At 33.8% G+C, this 19,180-nt stretch overlaps 1 protein-coding gene across 1 annotated transcript in view; it reads left to right on the top strand.

Moving 5' to 3' along the window:
* Positions 1-18,606, top strand: part of LOC123665755 (agrin) — a 38,511-nt gene extending 19,905 nt beyond the window's left edge. The window contains exons 2-11 of the mRNA XM_045600016.1: positions 9,249-9,389; positions 10,845-10,992; positions 13,294-13,455; positions 14,513-14,656; positions 15,257-15,421; positions 15,761-15,922; positions 16,204-16,329; positions 16,492-16,668; positions 18,144-18,302; positions 18,528-18,606. Of these exons, the coding sequence (XP_045455972.1) occupies positions 9,249-9,389; positions 10,845-10,992; positions 13,294-13,455; positions 14,513-14,656; positions 15,257-15,421; positions 15,761-15,922; positions 16,204-16,329; positions 16,492-16,668; positions 18,144-18,302; positions 18,528-18,606 (1,463 nt within the window). The remainder of the gene's footprint in view (positions 1-9,248; positions 9,390-10,844; positions 10,993-13,293; positions 13,456-14,512; positions 14,657-15,256; positions 15,422-15,760; positions 15,923-16,203; positions 16,330-16,491; positions 16,669-18,143; positions 18,303-18,527) is intronic.
* The last annotated feature ends 574 nt before the right edge of the window (positions 18,607-19,180 follow it).

The raw sequence follows: 19,180 nt of genomic DNA, 5'->3' as shown, positions 1-19,180 counted from the left end.
CCAAGTTTTCTTCATAAAAATGTTGGTTTCTGATTTTAATGGTTGTCATCATAAGTATTGCTCCTTGCTTTTCCTATCATTTTTTGTTCTTTGCTATCACACAAATTTAATAACAATGGTATGGATATTCGTGTGTAAGAGAATAATTTTTGTGGCTTGGGTGTTTGTTCTTTTAGGTCCTTGTACTTTTCGTAACAACTTGTAATTAATATTTTGTTTATATTTATAGGTATTGACGGATCCCAGGTAGAAGATTTAGTACATAGGACGCTAAGTCGCAGATGTTAAACACTAATGTCATGGAAAAAATGATCAATCCTTATTTGCTATTGTTCTTACTTAAGTATAATATACTAACTGTGCCCCGCGGTTTCGCACGCGTTACTGTAAGAAAAAATATCCTATAGCTTTTTTCTGTTAATGGGCTATTAAATATAAAAATAATGTTTCAATGCGAACCAGTAGTTTCTGAGATTAGCGCGCTTAAACAAACAAACTTTTTAGCTTTATAATACTACAGTAGAGATTAAATTTTTTAAGAAATTAATGTTTACGAATTAGTATTTTTAATTTGACTCTTGTTCTCTTTTTTTATTTATCTTACTTCACAAAGATTTTTTTTATTCGAAATCAATTCTAATCGCTGACAAAAGACTAGATAAATTCAATTACAGTTCAACAGAAACTGTTTCAAATTTTCAAATTACTTTCATTCCGTTATAAGCGATTCAATTTAAATCCTATTTTATTTTCAAGTACAACAGTAAGAGCATTCTAAGCTTATTTGTTATTCACATAAAGGCAACATCACTACAAACGTTGAATTATTGCAGCTGACAGACTGTCGGAAAACGCCAAATAAATTTATATGTTGAAGTGAATAATTTTTTATGAGAAATTTCAATTTTTTTATATATAACTAATCCGGCAATCATCACCTATCCCCGATTCCTCCCAGAAGCTCCGGTCACCTTACAGAAACACAACACTGCTGGATAACACTATTATTTAATGGTGATCTTCTCTAAGGTCGAGGTACTATCGTTTGGTGCAGTGTTCGCAGTAACCTGTTTTTGTCCTAGCAGTTGTAATATAGATCTCCACATCAGATAATTGTTTGTATAAACCATGTCTTTTGCAGGTATTTTCGAATCCCTGTTACAGAATATATGAAATCGTAAATATTTATTAAATAAATAATAATGTCCAAACCAATATGAAATAAAAATAATTTGAAAAATAATTAAATCATAACATTTATCGCTGTTCTATTGTTTTCGTCAAGTCTGCACGCAGCTTTAGATCGAGCTTTACATGCACAACACACTTTCACAAGCGAGAGTAAAATAGAAATTGCACCGGTGGGTCAATATTGTTTGCGATTGTGCTTGTGACCGGAGAATCATGAATGCGTTACTTGACATTGACTTTTACAGATACTTGATGATGACAGCGAGAGACTTTCCTATCTCGAAGAAAAAGTTTTCTCCGGTGACGCTGTAATATCATCATAATTATTAAATTAATAATTTCATTTACTAACAAACGAAAAATAAAAGAGATTTCAATTACATCGACAAGTAGAACATAGGTAAACGAAAAAATTAACAAACGCACTAGTCGCCACTACGATTTTCGAAGGTTCCCCTCGATTTCTGTAGGATGATATCATCAAAACCATCTACGTAATCAATAACAATTAAATACGCTAACACGTATTTAATAAGAGATACCTCAAAAAACACTCGTTAGATCTCGAGCAAATTTAAATGACAAGTAGCGATTTTGAACTTGCTATAAGTTCTTAGCTATGCTGGAAATCAATCCAGGAGATTGAATAGCATCAGCTATGCCAAAAATATGTGTAGCATTTACAGCATGAAACGAAATTATTGCATATAATTTCTTTTTTTAACCGACTTCAAAAAACGAGGAGGTTACTCAATTCGACCGTATTAATATATCATCATTACAGCCTATACAGTCCACTGCTGGACATAGGCCTCCACAAGTTTACGTCAAAAATAACGTGAACTCATGTGTTTTGCCCATAGTCACCACGCTGGGCAGGCGGGTTGGTGACCGCAGTACTGGCTTTGTCGCACCGAAGATGCTGCTGCCCGTCTTCGGTATTAATATATATTTTTATGTATGTTCGGGGATAACTCTGTCGTTTATGAACCGATTTTGATAATTCTTTTTTGTTGGAAAGAAGATATCCCTAGTTTGGTACCATGATAAGGAAACTAGGATCTGATGATGGAATCCCAGAGAAATCGAGGGAAACTCTCGAAAATCCGCATAACTTTTTACTCAGTGTACCGATTTTGATGATTTTTAATTTAATCGAAAGCCGATATTTATCATGTGATCACATTTAAATTTCATCGAGATCTGATTACAACTTTTGGAGTAATCTTTGATAATGCGTATTTACTTGACTATTTTTTCGTCTACCTACGTTGTATTACTTGTCGATATAATTGAAGTCGGTTTTTCTTCGTTTGCCTCCAAACACACTTATTTATTTCTTTATTTATATTATACTTATATATTCATATATAAATCAAAACCAATAATTGTTATATCCAAGTCGACTTTAAAAGCACGTTAAATTAAAATTAAATTAGTCTTAGTAAATTAGTTATTGTTAAAAGTAAATCTACCGCCGATTTGGAATGTAAATTCTGCAGAGAAGAATCAGCTAGAAACTCCGCAATTACTCTTTATAAAAACAGTAATATTCTATAATATAAAAGACGCTTGCACATGCACTAGTTGCCTGATAGGGATGTGACCCCATTCCATCGACGCCTCAAGGTTGCTAGGGTCAAGTATTATGAATGGATCAATTGGTATTATATTCGATTATGTCTTCATGAATAAGGAGCTCATGATCTGATGAAGTGACAAGACGTTTATAATTTATCTATGTATGTGTATGGACATATGTATTTTTTATAATTTAAATTAAATATTGATCTCTATAGATTATGTATTATTAATGTGTTAAAATTTACGTATTTGGCAGTGACCCTGCCCGAAAGTTTAGAATTAGATTTCCAGATGTCTGGATGTAATATACTATATATCTTTATATTGTTTAATAATATAATTATTACAAGTTTTTGGATTGGTCTACGGGCTAAAACACGGGCATAAAATTGGGCAGTTAATAACTTAGGAACAGTGGTATTTATGTAGGTTAAATGTAAAATAATGTTGAGTTATCACAGAATTAAACTATGGAAGACTTGAGTCTTCCATAGTTTAATTCTGTGATATTATATAGTCTAATTTTGTATAACTTTTTTTTTCATGAAAGTGAAAAATTTCGTGGTTTATCGATGACTAAGAAACAAATATTTTGTCTTTATTTCATTGCTTTCAAACTAATTAGAGAATTATTACTACACTTAAATGTATGCAATACACTTTTTACGTAACAAAAAAAAATCTTTTACCTACGAAAGGCGAATCTCAATACTCTCTCAATAAAAATAAACAAAAGACGATGTATCTACACGCAAAGCTAGTTAAAGGGTTTACTTGATTTAAATTCTTTTTAAACTTTAAAAATAACTGAATGCATATTTATCGTTGTAGATAAAACACGTGTATGTAATGTCGGTCGCAAATTAATCTATACAAATAAATAAAATTGGAGTGTCTGTTTGTAATATTAAAATAACCGCTTTTTACTAAATGCAATGATATACACGGTACATATACCAAAAACAACATTTTTTTGAGATTTTTGTCTCTCTGTCTGTCTGTTTGTTCCGGCTAATATCTGAAACAGCTGAACTGATTTTGACGGGATTTTCATTGGCAGATATCTGATGTAATAAGGAGTAGCTTAGGCTACTTTTATTTCAGATTTTTTTTGTTTTTAACCGACTTCCAAAACAGGAGGATTTTCTAAATTCGTCTGTATTTTTTTATGTATGTTACTTCAGAACTTTTGACAGGGTGGACCGATTTCGACAATTTTTTTTAATCGAAAGGTGGTGTGTGTCATTTGGTATTTTGGTCCCACTTAAATATATTTGAGATCTAACAACAACTTTTCGAGTTATATCTAATAATGCGTTTTTACTTGACTATTTTTCGAGCAAACACAATTATCTTGTGAATATGTATGATTAATTTACCTATATTGTTTAAATTTGTCTGTGTATTATCTAAAATAATCTACTTTTCTTTATGGCAAATCTTATATATAAAATTGTCGAGTCACAATGTTAGCTTCCATACTCCTCCGAAACGGCTGGACCGATTTTTATGAAATTTTATGTGCATATCGGGTAAGTCTGAAAAAACAACATCATTTCAACATCTATTTTTTGTACCTCTAAGTTGTAAGGGGGGAGGGGATTAAGGGGTTTAATAACATATATAACAAAACAACGCTTGCGGGGTCAGCTAGTGTTTATATAAGTTATGTATAAAAATTATATAAGTCACACATTCTGTAATAATAAATTTGTGAAAGTCAAAACTGAACAAGCTCGTCGATCGTTTTTTTTTTTTTTTTTTTGTATGGTGTTTAACTAAAATCCTATTAATTTCGCAAATAAGTCATGTAACCAAAACAAATTACAAAAATTAGTTTTAAAAATGGAACGACGTAAAAAGAAATAAAACGTGTAAGTAAAATTTATGAAGTTTAATAAACTAAACACAGTAAACGCATTTAACCGGAATCCGGAACGCTATGCGAGATATTAAGGCGAGAACAATTTCAAAACAGCTGACGAATAATTGTAGCGAGAAATACCTTCCGGGAATTCGCGTCTCTGTATTACAAGGAAAACATCGTAACATAAACTTTATTTAGTAACGGGTTTTGTGAACATAGCCTTTTGCAGTGAAACATCTTTACGGACGATTGACTTGTGGAGTAGGCTGGTGAATGCGTGACGAGAGGATTACGAAAAGTGTGATCGGGCGAAGCGAATGGAAATAGAGAGGGAGATATAAGTTAGTTAAGATAGGAAGAGATTTACATTTTGTAAGTATTACTTCAGTAAAAAAAAAGGTCTAAAGCACACTCGTTTTTTTTCTTAACAAAATTTTGCGAAAATTATCTACTAATACTAGTTTAGAGAAATAATTCTATATAAAGATTAGAATAGAAAAAACTTTTTTTTTTTCTTAAGCCCTGTATGATTTTTAATGTTATTAATTAATTTTATATCATAATATGGTCATATGTGAGAAATTGACCTGAGAAGGAATTAACTTATTAGGAATTGTTTTTGTTATGTTTTTGTATTATTAATATGGAAATAATGAAAATAAAGCCTTATTATTATTATTATTATACTACTTTCATTTCTATTAATCTATTCTTAATTTAAAAAATTATTAATATAGCTATAATATACAAATATGTAACTAAATTATATGTTTATATTTTATTTTATAAACTTAAAACTTTTATTCGATATATGCGTCTGACGGTACTAACCTGTGGAACCGCCTTACTAATGGAGTTCCCTCGTCGCGAGAACGCCGCAAGCCATTCTAACTTCACCGTAGACACGAAGCACGCGTTTAAAACTATTACTTGGTATAAAATTAGACGTATACTAAGTTTTCGTACAATATAATAATTAAAAGGCCACGTTGTATCTAAAAAGTGTATATAATAATAACAATAATGGCACCGACTTCAAACATATCAGTAAGCACAGATAAATAATATGTTATTAAAGGTAGTAAGTAGGTTTTTTTTATATAACTAGGTCGGCAGACAAGCGTACGGCTCACCTGATGGTAAGCGATTATCATAGCTTATAGACGTCTGCAACTCTAGAAACATCGGAAACGCGTTGCCAACCCATCCCCAATTCCCCCAGGAGAATTGACCTTACTCACCAACAGGAACACAACACTGCTTGAAAGCAGTATTATTATCTAGTCATATATATAGTCTAGTCTAGTCATATATATATATATATATATATATATATATTTAGTATTATATAGTTATTTATATTTTCTAAAGATATATGTAATAATTTGCTATAGAATTCACCATGGAGTTTTGTTTACGCGCCATTATCTCGTGGACAGAGCACGATGTTTATTTGAAGTATATAAATCTCGCTCACTGAAGATTTATTGGCTTGTCTTATTAAAACTTGAAAACGAAAAACATAAATTAGTGAAGTATGTAATTGGAAATATTTAAAGCTTGCATAAATATTAAAAATTTAAATTTAATATTTTAATGTTAAAAAAGAAATAATGCAATGCATAATATAATTTTGCCAAGCTTAAGGAGTAACTTTTTTAGCACACAGTTTTTAAGTGTTTCTAAAACAATCCCTTGCAGCAATATTAAATCATCATAGTTCACGTTGCAATTTTTAAAGTTTAATCTTATATATAAAATTATCGTGTCACAATGTTAGTTACAATACTCCTCCGAAACGGCTGTACCGATTTTTATGAAATTTTGTGTTCATATCGGGTAGGTCTGAGAATCAGCCAACATCTATCTTTCATACATCTAAGTTATAAGGGGGGGCATATATGGCAAGACAACGTTTCCGGGTCAGCTCAGTAGTAAATAATTCCTAATTTGACGATTTTATATGAGAAAAATATATTAATTTAATATTTAAATAATAATAAAAAAATTGTAAAATTCAATTAATATATTTTTAATATAAAATGATGGCAGAAATTAAAATATAATCTGTGTATAAAAAAACTGATTGTATATTTTTCGATTAATTTGCGATTTTTTTTTTTTTTTTGTTCTGGTTATTGATAATTTATAAGTTCATAAACTACTCAAGATATATTGATCGCGTATTCATTGGCCTCAGTTGGACAATTCGTGGTCATTATTTTAAATTCCCCTAAAGGATTTTACGTTATCAAACAATAGCTTCATATGGAGATAACTTTTAATGAATTTTAATTTTAATTCCTAATACGTTGATAGCTGTTGTTTCTGTGTCTGAACCGACAGTCACTGAGAACTTGTTTTTTTGTTATTCCGTTTTCAATTTCATTTTTTTTTTTTGTCTAATTAAGAAGAAGGTATGTAATCATTAATGCCCAATGAAACGATGTCACGGTTTAAAACCGTTTTCTACTTTTTTATGATTAATTTATTAATTAAGTAAATAAATGTGTTTTACTTATCATTAAAAAATAGAAACTATTTACTTAATAAAAATCACGATATAATTTTTTTTACCTACTTACAACTTAACTGCACTTCCGTCAATGTTATTATGTTTTATAGCTTATTATCTCAACAAATAGGCTTTCTCAAGTAAAAATAAAATTTTATAACTGATTTACTTTAAAGTTTTCCACAAATAAATAATCAAACCAGAATAAAAATGAATTATTTATCAGACAAGAATATATCTGACGGTAGTGAATTACGTTCGATACAACGCGGTTTTAATGGCCTCATACATACAATGCATGGCACGCCTGGAACTTTTATCGTCTTAGATCTGTATGTGGGGCTTTTGCGTGTCGCCACGCAGTTGTTTAATAAAAGCCTCTTAATGGCATTTAGCGCCTTTTGTTTTGCTGTGATTTTTATCATGTTTTTATTATTCAAACGATTTTGTTCTCGTACTATCTGATTGGTGATGGTTGTTTAATTAAGATTTTCAACTCATTATGTATAAATGATAATCATGCGTTTGCTTATAATAATGCGAAAAATGATGAAGGTAAATTTTTACGATGCTTGCGAATACCGAAAGCTGAAGCTAGCTAGTCAATGAAGAAGTTAGCAACGTGAAGTTAGCTAGCCAATGAAGTATAACGTCTAACGTGCGTACATAAGGACACACACACTTTAATACAAGAAAGGATTTTTATTTGAACGTAAGACATTATTTTGGTACTTGCATTTCATCTGTGAATATTAATAACTATTAACATAAAGAAATGCATTATGACGTCACAGTAATCAAATATGGCGACTATATTTGCCGTTTTTTTTTAAATTGATTGAAAGAAAACTGTGCAAACAAATAATTCACATAACTGTCAAATATAGTCTCCTACAGTATACCATAATTATTTCTAGTAAAAAAAATTAACGTTTACGATATAAAACGGGCCGATTAAAATTAATTTGAATATTGTAATACGCTTTTCATATGTAGAAAGTTATGAAAGTGCGTTCTCTTTGTGCATGCAATTATCGCACAATATTTTAAAGATAATTTTAAATATATTGCTTCTCAAAAATGATTATAAAAATTACAGTAATCATAATAATTACTTCTCTGACCTGATTTCGTTTTATTTGTGGTTAGGGTAGTAATAACTTATTCATATTTATGAGTCGTGATCTGATTCTTACTCATGTTATGTTCTCGTAATCCTTTTTTCTAGTGTATTTACACATTTTTTACATAGTGTTTTATGTATATAATTTTATAGTTTTATATTTCGCATCATGTAACCTCGCATACGTCTCATTCGGCAGTAACATCATACTAATCTTATCCGTCACAAGCGTCTCACACGTCACGTCATTCACATACGTCACACATGTCACACGCGTCACGTCACAGACCGTCCAGTTTAAGGTTAAAGTGTTGTATTCGACGGTTAAAGTGATGTGACGACGCGTTAGCGCAGCGGTAATAGCACTGGCTGTTGCGCTGGCAGTTGCTCACGACAGACATGTGTATCGACCATATAGATGTTAGTCGTGGTCTGAGCGTTGTGTTTGCGTAATTGTATGTGTTTCTAGACTCCCAACACAGGAGAAAATCCTATTGAGGGATCCGTTGAGTGTGAAGCATTTATTAATTATTATTATATTCTATACTCTGGCATTGTTAGATAAGCTATTAATCCAAATACGCTTCAGCCTGTATATCCCACTACTGGGCATAGGCCTCTTTCTCCATGTAGGAGAAGGATCAGAGCTTAATCCACCACGCTTCTCCAATGCGGTTTGGCGGATATATTCCCTACTATGAGTAACGATCGCTGTCAGGTGTACATGATAACAACCGGGACGGACGGCTTAACGTGCTCTCCGAGGCACGTTGGGGATACCCACAAGGACTGCACAAACACCCAGACCATGGCAAATACCTGTATAGCCAATGCAAATGTTTGTCATGTGCGGGGATCAAACCCGCAACCGCCAACGCAACAGGTATAATCCATGGCTGTAACCGTTGCGCCAACGCGGCGTTCAATCCAAATGACTTAAATAAAACTAAAATAACTTTTGTTTACAGCGGCATCGTGGTGTGATGGAGCCAGAGACGCATCATGTCCCCGTATCTGCGGCCCCACTCTGCAAGGAGAACCGGTGTGCGCTACTGATGGCTACATCTACCCTTCGCTTTGTGAGATGAGAAAGAAGACATGTGGAAAAGGTATTATTGAATTCTCTATATTAGTGAACTTTGAGACATGAATTTGTAAATATATATGACAAAGCTAATAAAAAGCTAATAAATAAACGGTTACCGAATATTGTTGGTAACAAATGACAATGCATCGGTGCAGTTTCGAGTCTTTATTCATATCCAAATTAAAATTAAATTTTACGAACCTAGTGAAGAAAATGTATCAATCTCAATTCTCTACTAAATCAAAATATATGAATCAGAATTTTCTTACTCAAGCAAAGTTGCGAATTTGAACTGCTTGGAGCGGGAAGTATCGTGAAAAAGGGCGAACAGGCTGTTATAGGGACTAATAATGATAAAGACTAAGAAGCCATATTGCAATATAATTATGTCTAATATCTGATAATTATTTTTAAAAGTTAGTTGTAATCTATATTTCCATTAAAATCTCTTTCAAGTAAATGTCATTTGTGTTACAATAGCAATTTATATGTACGCTACTTTCAAGATACAACTCACACTTTATGTAGGCGTTTATTTATGACAACAAACCAGAAGACGAAGTAATTTTTTATTAACTCTATGAATAAAATTTATTGAAACAACAACGTACACAAGGTTTAGGTTTTTTCTTCACTTACCGTATTTTTAAGTTTTGCTAGCACCCAAATTACTTCGAGATAATAAGATAATATTTCGTGAAAAAGTACAACTTCAGTCTGTTTTTAGTAGCCTTTGATAGTCTTAGATTAATGTTGATAATTTAAATATAAGTAGATTATATTTTACATTTCTTTTAATCTCATTTTTATTATTTGGTAACTGTGTATTTTTTTTATATCACCAGGTCGTCAAACAAGCGTACGGCTCACCTGTTGGTGCTTATACACGTACGCCTACAATACCAGAAGCATCGCAAGCGCATTGCCGACCCAATCCCCAATCCCCCCAGGAGCTCTGGTCACCTTACTCACCAACAGGAACACAATACTGCTTAAATAGTTACATTTATCATCAGTTACTTTACGTGTTGGCGGAGTAGTCACAGCACTGGCTGTTGCGCTGGCTGATATAGATGTTTGTCGTAGTCTGGGCGTTTGTGCTTGTGTATTGTGTGTGTTTCTGGACCCCCGACAAAGGAGAAAATCCTACTGGAAGCCGTTGGGTGTGAAAGCATTTGCTATTATTATTATTGTTATTTCGATATTTTCTAGTATATTTAGGTCTGTAGGTCGCAAATGGACTTTTTATATTATGAAACATCACTTTACTGTTTAAAAACAAAGTGATGAATTATAAACTTGCAGGAAACCGCGCGTGACGCCTAGTATATAAAAATAACCCAACTAGATCAAGTGAATAACCCTTCACTTGATCTTAGCTTTCGTCTAGTTGTCGAATGTTATGAGATATGATGAGATTCGTCTTCATTCTTCTGGAACATTGTTCGATGTAATTATAACTATTCAACGTTTTCAGGCGTAAGATTAGCTCAAGACCAAGGCACCTGTTCTCGCGCACAAGGTTCGAAGTGCGAGCATCGTTGTACCGCAGAGCGGGATCCTGTATGCGGTACTAACGGTCGGACTTACCTGAACAGGTGTATGCTGCAGGTTGAAATATGCAGGTATGGCTTGTTACTAGATATTCCTATATTACTTTGTTGAGGTAAGGCACAGCAGGAAAAATCTTACTCCAAAATTTAGACCAGCCCAACTGGGCAAGTACCACAACCTTATAGATTACAGCTAAACAACACAGCTGTATGTACTCATACGCAGTGGAATAACGTGCTGGATTAAGCTCCGACCCTTCTCCTAAATGGAGAAAGAGGCTCTGCTGTCCATTTGTGTGTTCCTGTGGTGAGTAAGGTAGCCAAAGATCCTGGGGAAGGTCGGAGGACGACCACGTGCTTGTAAATAATCCTGGCACCGGCGTCAATAGGCTGTGATATCTGCTTACCATAAGGCAGACCATACACTTTTTTGCCATCCTAGTGCTACTAAACCATATTAGATATTTTTTAAAGTTTTTGCAATCTCTATTAACTTTAATTTCTTTTTTATTCAACTAGGTCAGCAAACAAGCGTAAGGCTCACCTGATGATAAGCGATTACAGTATGTTATAGACACTTGCAATACCAAAAGCATCGCAAGTGCGTTGCCGATCCAACCCCTTATCCCTCTGGAGCTCTGGTTACCTCACTCACCACAGGAACACAACACTGCTTGAAAGCAATATTATTTAGCTGTGATCTATAGTTTCGAAGATGCTTTTACGCTGTAGTGGAACATTAACAACCTAGTATTTTTTTATGACTCAGCAAACAAGCGTAAGGCTCACCTGATGGTAAGCGATTACCGTAGCTTATAAACAGACGTCTGCAACATCAGAAGCATTACAAGCGCGTTGTCTACCCCTTTTCCCCTCGGATGCTCTGGTTACCTTACTCATCAACAGGAATACAACACTGCTTGAAAACAGTATTATTTAGCTGTGATTTTCTGTAAGGTCGAGGTATTTCCCTAGTCGAGCTGCTCCAGATTTTGAGCAGGATATTTCCTGTTGTGCCCTACCTCCAGTTACTGTTAATTTAAACGGGATCTATTGCAATTATTTTTTTGAAACGTCCTTTGACGTAGCGTCAGCAATATAGCCAAAAAATCGTGATCTCAAAACGAAAATCCTAAGTCCCCTTTAAATGAAAGTGTTAAACCCAATCTAAAGAAAATTAATAAGATTCTTGTAGATTGGTTGTTGGGGTTGTCTGGAAGAAATGGCTAACTAGCCATAAGTCCGCCCATTATACTTCACTGTCTGTAACTATCTTTATGCTTTGTTTTTAATATATTTGTGATGTACAAAGTATTACAAATATTAATAAATAATTTAAGTATTTTATACAGAGCTTTAACTTTTTTCATAACTTTAATATTTCATGTCTGCTGCCCATTTTCACCACGCTGGGCAGGCACAATGGGCAGCACACATGAGTCTCTCAAGCATTTTTGGCGCGAACTCGTGGAGGCCTATGTCTAGCAGTGAACTGCAATAGGCTGAAATGATGATAATGTTTCACACTATGGGACCAAAAATAAAAAATATTGCTTTTAGTTAGATTCTTATGTGACGTACAAGTGTGACAGAAATAAGCATAAAAGGAAGCAAAGGAAAAGAAGTAAATGTACGAGTCAATGTCGACTTTTGACTCATTATCTGTCAAGAGCAATTTACTCGTAAATTGGACAAGCAACCTTAAATATTAGAAACTGACCGAGTTACACCTCATTAAATAAGTGGTTTTAATTCAACCGCAGAAGCTATATATAATATGTGTATTTCGCACTCCATTAGACATGAAATCATTTACTAGAAATAATATAATGATATTGATTTTATTATATTTACGTTATGTTTTTTATATGATTTATTCTTAAATTAATAGATATTTAAAAATTGGCTTATACTTTTAGTCATAATCCGATAAGTTAAGAGCTTAATATTTGTCCTGATCGATAAACATTTTAACTGAGGTAGGACACAGTAGGGTATTTCCTGCTCAAAATATGTAGTAGCTCGACTGGGGTAGTACCTCGACCTTACAGAAGATCACAGCTAAATAATACTGTTTTCAAGCAGTATTGTGTTCCTGTTGGTGAGTAAGGTGACCAGAGCTCCTGGGGAGAATTGGGGGTAGGATCGGCAACGCACTTGCAATGCTTCTGGTGATGCAAGCGTCTATAAGCTACGGTAATTACTTATCATCAGGTAAGCCGTACGCTTGTTTGCCAACTTAGTTGTATATAATAAAAAGCAAAAATACTTTACACGCTATGAGTACTTGCATATTTTTGACATAAATAGGACGGATTTAGCTAACATAGTGAAAAAAATCTAAAAAGACAAATATTTTCGTATAACTTTCAGAGTCGGCATCGGCTTATCTCATTTGGGAGCTTGTAACAACATAAGCGCACACAGAGAGAATTGCCCAGTTGACTGCTCGCAGGCACCGTTCGACGGACCTATTTGTGGTTCCGACGGCAACGTTTACAAGAGCACTTGCCAGATGAAGCTGCTCACTTGCGGGTACGTAGAAAATTAATGTAAATATTTTCATCTACTAGATTTATTTTATTACTTTCTACGTGACATTAGCGGAATCAACTGTGCCCCACTGGCACAACTGAAAGCCATTAAGCCAGGTGTATCAAACTCAATTTCTCAAATTGATATTTATTAAATTAAAGTTGTGTAGGCGGGCCGGATTCAAATAAAAAAATATAGTGTGCGCTTTTCGAAATCTCCGCAGAGGAATCGAATGAAGTCATGATTCTTCTTTCTGTGACACATTGCGAACGCGAGCCGTATCCTTGACATGCCTGCCTTAAGCCAATTGATCGATCAATCAATTTTATTACTCAAAAGTAGCAAAAATACTTAAAACCTAATGTCTCCTATTTGGGTGTGTTTTGTATAAGTAAGTTTTTTCTTCCAGTATATAGCATAATATGTATAGTACTATAGTGGGTATACTATAATAGGTAAAAAGCAAAAAAAAAATAACTTCATCGTCTTCATCCAATAAAACAAAATCAACATTTCGAAAATTTTATAAATTTAATCAAATTACAGTATGTTTGTAAAATAAAAAATTTAATATAAAAAGTGTGTGTGTACTTATGTACGCACGTAAGAAGTTATACTTCATTGGCTTGCTAACTTCACGTTGCTAACTTCTTCTTCGTTGACTAGCTAACTTCAGGGTGTTGGTTTTTTTGGGACGGTGTGCGCGCGTATCGTAAAAATATACTTTCATCATTTTACCTTAACTCGCCAATAGAAGTATAACTTCAAAAATGCCCACATTATTTGGCAAAATCCTTAAGTTCAAGCTGGTATTTGTAAGTAAAGGTTCTACTAAACTCCTAGCATTTGGTAATTTTGTATCAATGCTGGATAATCATTTGTCGCTTAGTAACTCATTATTAAAGAAATGAAACTCGAACAATACTTACACAACTTAATTTTGACTAAAATCTAATTTGTGTTTCCCTTTGTGTCCCTCTTCTCCTGTATGGAGAAATAGGCATTTAATCAACAGTGAAACGTTACAGACAAATTCAGTTCCATTCATATTTTCCAGGCAAGGTGTCGTAAAAACCAGTAAGAAACATTGTCAAACTACACGTCACTGCCGCGAGTCCTGCTGGAGAGCGTCACGACCAACCTGCGGGTCTGATGGAAAGTTATACGCGAATGCTTGTAGGATGAAGGCAACGAATTGCGGGTTAGTGTTATTGCATTAAAAAATGTAAAGGCACGACATATTGAGCTGGAAAATGATTTAGGTCGTATAACAAAGTGTCTAGACTACATGGGTTTTAAGAGAATGGATTCTGCAGAATCTACATTCCGAATCGGTGGTAGCTTCACTTTTACAAAAATAATTATTTATTTTTAAAGTTTTAATTTGTAAAATGACGATTCGAAAGTGCTCTTGAAGCCTATTTGAATAAAGCTATTTTTGATTTTGATTTTGATTTGTGGAAATCGAAATAAAGGACGTAAAATGTCTATTACTATATACTGTCAATTATATATTATGTTGTACTGTATATCTGCATATGTTTATTTTATTAAATATTTTTTTTAGTTATATTTGTTAAATTTGTCTCATGATTTGAGTTTGTGTGTTTCTTACCTTCATTTAATCATTTTATTTATTTACATAAAAAAGCTACTGATTAATAACCTACACTAAATAGAATATAACTTTAAATTACGAACATTGCTTTATACTCTATTATGACATTAACAAAAATACAGATAAATAAATTATAAGCAAGTACCTATGGATTAAGTAAAAACTATATTTAAATATTTTCAGCAAACACGTCTTCGAAGTGCCGATGGCGTTCTGTGTGTCACAAGAACGCACTTCTGGTGGCGACTCGTGTCCTACGGATTGTTCGGGACACAAGGAAAAATTGGTCTGCGGATCGGATGAGAACATTTATAGGAACGAGTGTGAGATGAAAATGCTTAACTGTGGGTTAGTGAATATTAATGATATTTTTGGAGTTAGTTTTGCTTTGTGTGTATAAAAACTTTCGTTGTCCCAGTGGTTGGATTAAAGAGACTAGAGAATTTTAAAAATGAGCCATATCATTGAACACTGGCTAATTTATGCGCCATCTTAATCTAACACAAGAGATCGTTTCTAGTTGTTGTCTACTTATATATTCAAGACAAGATGAAACAAAGAAAAGGGCTTATGTAATCAAGCGATGACTTTGACGTGCAGATTCCCATTTTGGAATTAAAGTGAAAATATGTAATTTTGTAACCAAAGTTGATGTTCATATTAAAAGTCTACTTTTCCTTTTTGCAGTGTAAGTAACAGAAAGATTGTGAAAAAGGTCGATATGGAGAAGTGTAAGTCGAAGATAAGCAAGTGTCACAAAGTTAAGTGTCCCGCTGAAGCTGATCCCGTTTGTGGTACAGATGCCAACGTATATACCAACCCTTGCTACTTGAAGGTTGCTACTTGCCTGTAAGTTCGGCCTTTATATATTTTTATCTAATAATATATGCTGATACTTAAAAAAATCAGTTTATTTACTTTTTTAAACTAAGTAATTGTTATTTTTCTTTTACTAGGATAACCAGAAGAATAAGCACAGATTATATTTCGCGATTATTATTTATTATTTTGATTTTATTTATTTATAAATCAGGTACAACTACAATATCTAAGTCCAGGAGATCGTAACATTTATAGTGTTCTAATCTGCAATTTTTAAGACAAATAACGAAACCGTTATCATTTTACAGTAAGGGCGTTCAGTTGGCGCACTTCGGTAACTGCACGTTGCTGCCCAGGATGGAGACAGACTGTCCTGAAAGCTGCGATAATGCCGTGGAACAGCCCCTCTGTGGATCTGACGGAAATGTTTACAGGTGTGAAGAATATTTTATTTATTTAATTTAGCCTGTATCATCCCACTGCTAGGCATAAATCTCTTTTTTCATTTCAAAGAAAGCTCGGAGCTTAAGGCGTGATGATAAACCGCTGCTTCAAGGCTGGTCAATTTATTAATTATAATATAAATTCATTTACAGATCAGAATGCGAGCTTCGTAAGCTAACATGTGGTCAGCACGTAGTCCCAGTATCCGCAGCGCATTGCAGAACAACAGCACTCTGTCACGAAGAATGTCCAGACACACCTGCTTTTGTGTGTGGTTCTGATAACAGATTCTATAAGAATGAGTGCATTATGAAAAAGGAAAACTGTGGGTAAGTTGATATGAATTTTTTTTTATACAACCAAATCGGCATACAAGCTTAGGGTCACCTGATGGTAAGCGATTACCGTAGCTTCTGGGGGATTGGGGATTGGGTCGGCAACGCGTTTGCGATGCTTCTGGTGTTGCAGGCGTCTATAAGCTACGGTAATCTCTTACCATCAGGTGAGCCGTACGCTTGTTTGCCGACCTAGTGACATAAAAAAAAGTTTATAGATCCCCTTACTAACCCACAATCCCCCCAGGAGATATGGTCGTCTTACTCACACAGGAACACAACACTGCTTGGAGCAGTATTATTTCGCTGTGATCTCCTGTTAGCTCGTGGTACTTCCCCAGTTGGGGTACTCCAGATTTTTAGCAGGATATTTCTCGCTGTGTGTTAAAAATAAACGGCTGTTACAATATAATACAATTTTAGAGAATAGTTATAGTTACAGAGATAGTTATATTTTAGAGAATAGTTATAACTACAACAGAAAAAATGCATAAGCATATACGCCCAGACCACGACAAAAATCTATATCGCCCATACAAATATTCGTCATGAGCAGGGATCGAAACCGCGAGGGCAAGCGCAACAGTCAGTGACTGAATTATACAGCTGTGAACGCTGTGCTAACACGTCGTCCCTTATGAGTCCATAAGTAAAAAGACCATTACATCTTATCCACAGATAATATAAAAATAAATTTGAGATTCTCTTACAAAATTATAAGACATATTATTGTAGTTATATATGCTTATATCACAAGCTGTATGATAATTCGATTAAAGAAGAATATATTTGGACACAAATCGCAGACAATTTTTACTCACATCCTCATCATTGGCCTTAGTCCGTCTATTGCAGACGATTTAGACAGTGTCAGACAGACACTGTGTCACCTAGGACACTCTTCAGGAAAACGCAGAGTTACCTAAGCTCTGCGCCACCCTCTCGACCTCACTGGCTAGGCCCACAGGAACGACGAGTCGATACGTGTGGAGCCAGTTTAGCTGCAAGAGTCTTTCGCATTTTATGCTTGACGAAGACCCCATTCCGGGTTTCAAATGAAGTTTTCCTTATCTAGGACCCTGATACTCACATATATCAACAGTAAATACAGTTAAATAAAAAAAAACTAAGTAAGCATTACAATAATATAGATACCCAAAAAAAAAAAACAATAAAAAATTTAAAATCTGATATTCTCAAATAGTCATAAAAAACATGAAAACAAAAAAAGTGATAGTAGTCATATAAAAAATCCGTCTACAACTACACGTTGTGCCCCAAAAAGGTAATATTGCTCAGCTTGGCAGCTTGGAATTGAATTTCAAAAAATCCAATGCCGATTTTCAGCGATACCCTGTGGGTGGGTATATTATTAATAAGATTAACCTTTATCTTTTAGATCATTTACAGGCTGTTAGAGTTACAAGTACCAGGAGATCATAACATACGTATGTGATATTCCTTCACAGTAAGCACGTCTTCGTTGTACCTCTCAAGCGCTGCCTAGCGCGGTTCCAGTATGCAGGATGCGCGCGCGTCTGTTCACCAGAGTACGACCCCGTCTGCGGTACCGATGATAAGACTTACTCCAACCGATGCTTCTTGGAGATGGAGAATTGTCGATCTCGGTTCGTTGACTATATTTTTTAACTTAAAGAAAAGGAAAATTAAACAATGACACTTTTACAGTAAGAGAAAATTCAATTGTAAGATTTCTATAAATATTTCTTACATCTATCCCAATATAGTAACTAACAATGTGAGAAATTAAAGGCATTATTAAAATATACTTTATAGGCTTATTTTGGCAAATAAAATATAAGAAAAAATGTAACCTTTAATCTTTTTTTCAGGAGTCTTGTCTCACTGAAACATTTGGGAACATGCACGGATCCCATCGCAGAGGAACCGAAGAACTACTTATATCGATAAACTATATTACCTACCTTGTATAGTTAAAGTCATATCAACATATGTATTTCGCTTTCACATATCGATGCATTTTGGACTTAGTGTCCACTTTAAAATTAGTGCCAACATAAAATAAGCTAACTTTACTCGAGTAGAGACCAATGTAATTTGTCTTCCATTTTCGATTGTCTGTCGTATTTATATCGGTGTATATCAGTACAAATGTATTCAAAATGGCAGCTAAGTGTCACAAAATGGCGGCAGTGCGTCACGAAATGATGCGAATCGAAATTAAAAAAGTGATATTTAAGTGTGGAATTGAGTAGGTTGAATGAAATAGTTTATTATCTTTTTCTGTGCTTTGATTATTTATATATTATAAAATAATCAGTATAAAATATTTAATTTAAGTATGCGTTTTATTAAAATAATATTGAAATCAGTAATTGCATTTATATAGAATGTGAGCTCCAAGTAGCATTTATAAAGATTCGTTTATTGTGCATTTAAAAACAAAATTGTTAACCTTTATCATAGTTATGTAAAATAAGGTAGCTTTAGACACATTTATTAAGATTTGACTGTTTATTTATTG

Source organism: Melitaea cinxia, chromosome 24 (genome assembly GCF_905220565.1).
Source record: "Melitaea cinxia chromosome 24, ilMelCinx1.1, whole genome shotgun sequence".
NCBI classification, from domain to species: Eukaryota; Metazoa; Arthropoda; class Insecta; order Lepidoptera; family Nymphalidae; genus Melitaea; species Melitaea cinxia.
The sequence above is the reverse complement of the archived record's forward strand: the minus strand, read 5'-3'. Positions and strand labels throughout refer to the sequence as shown.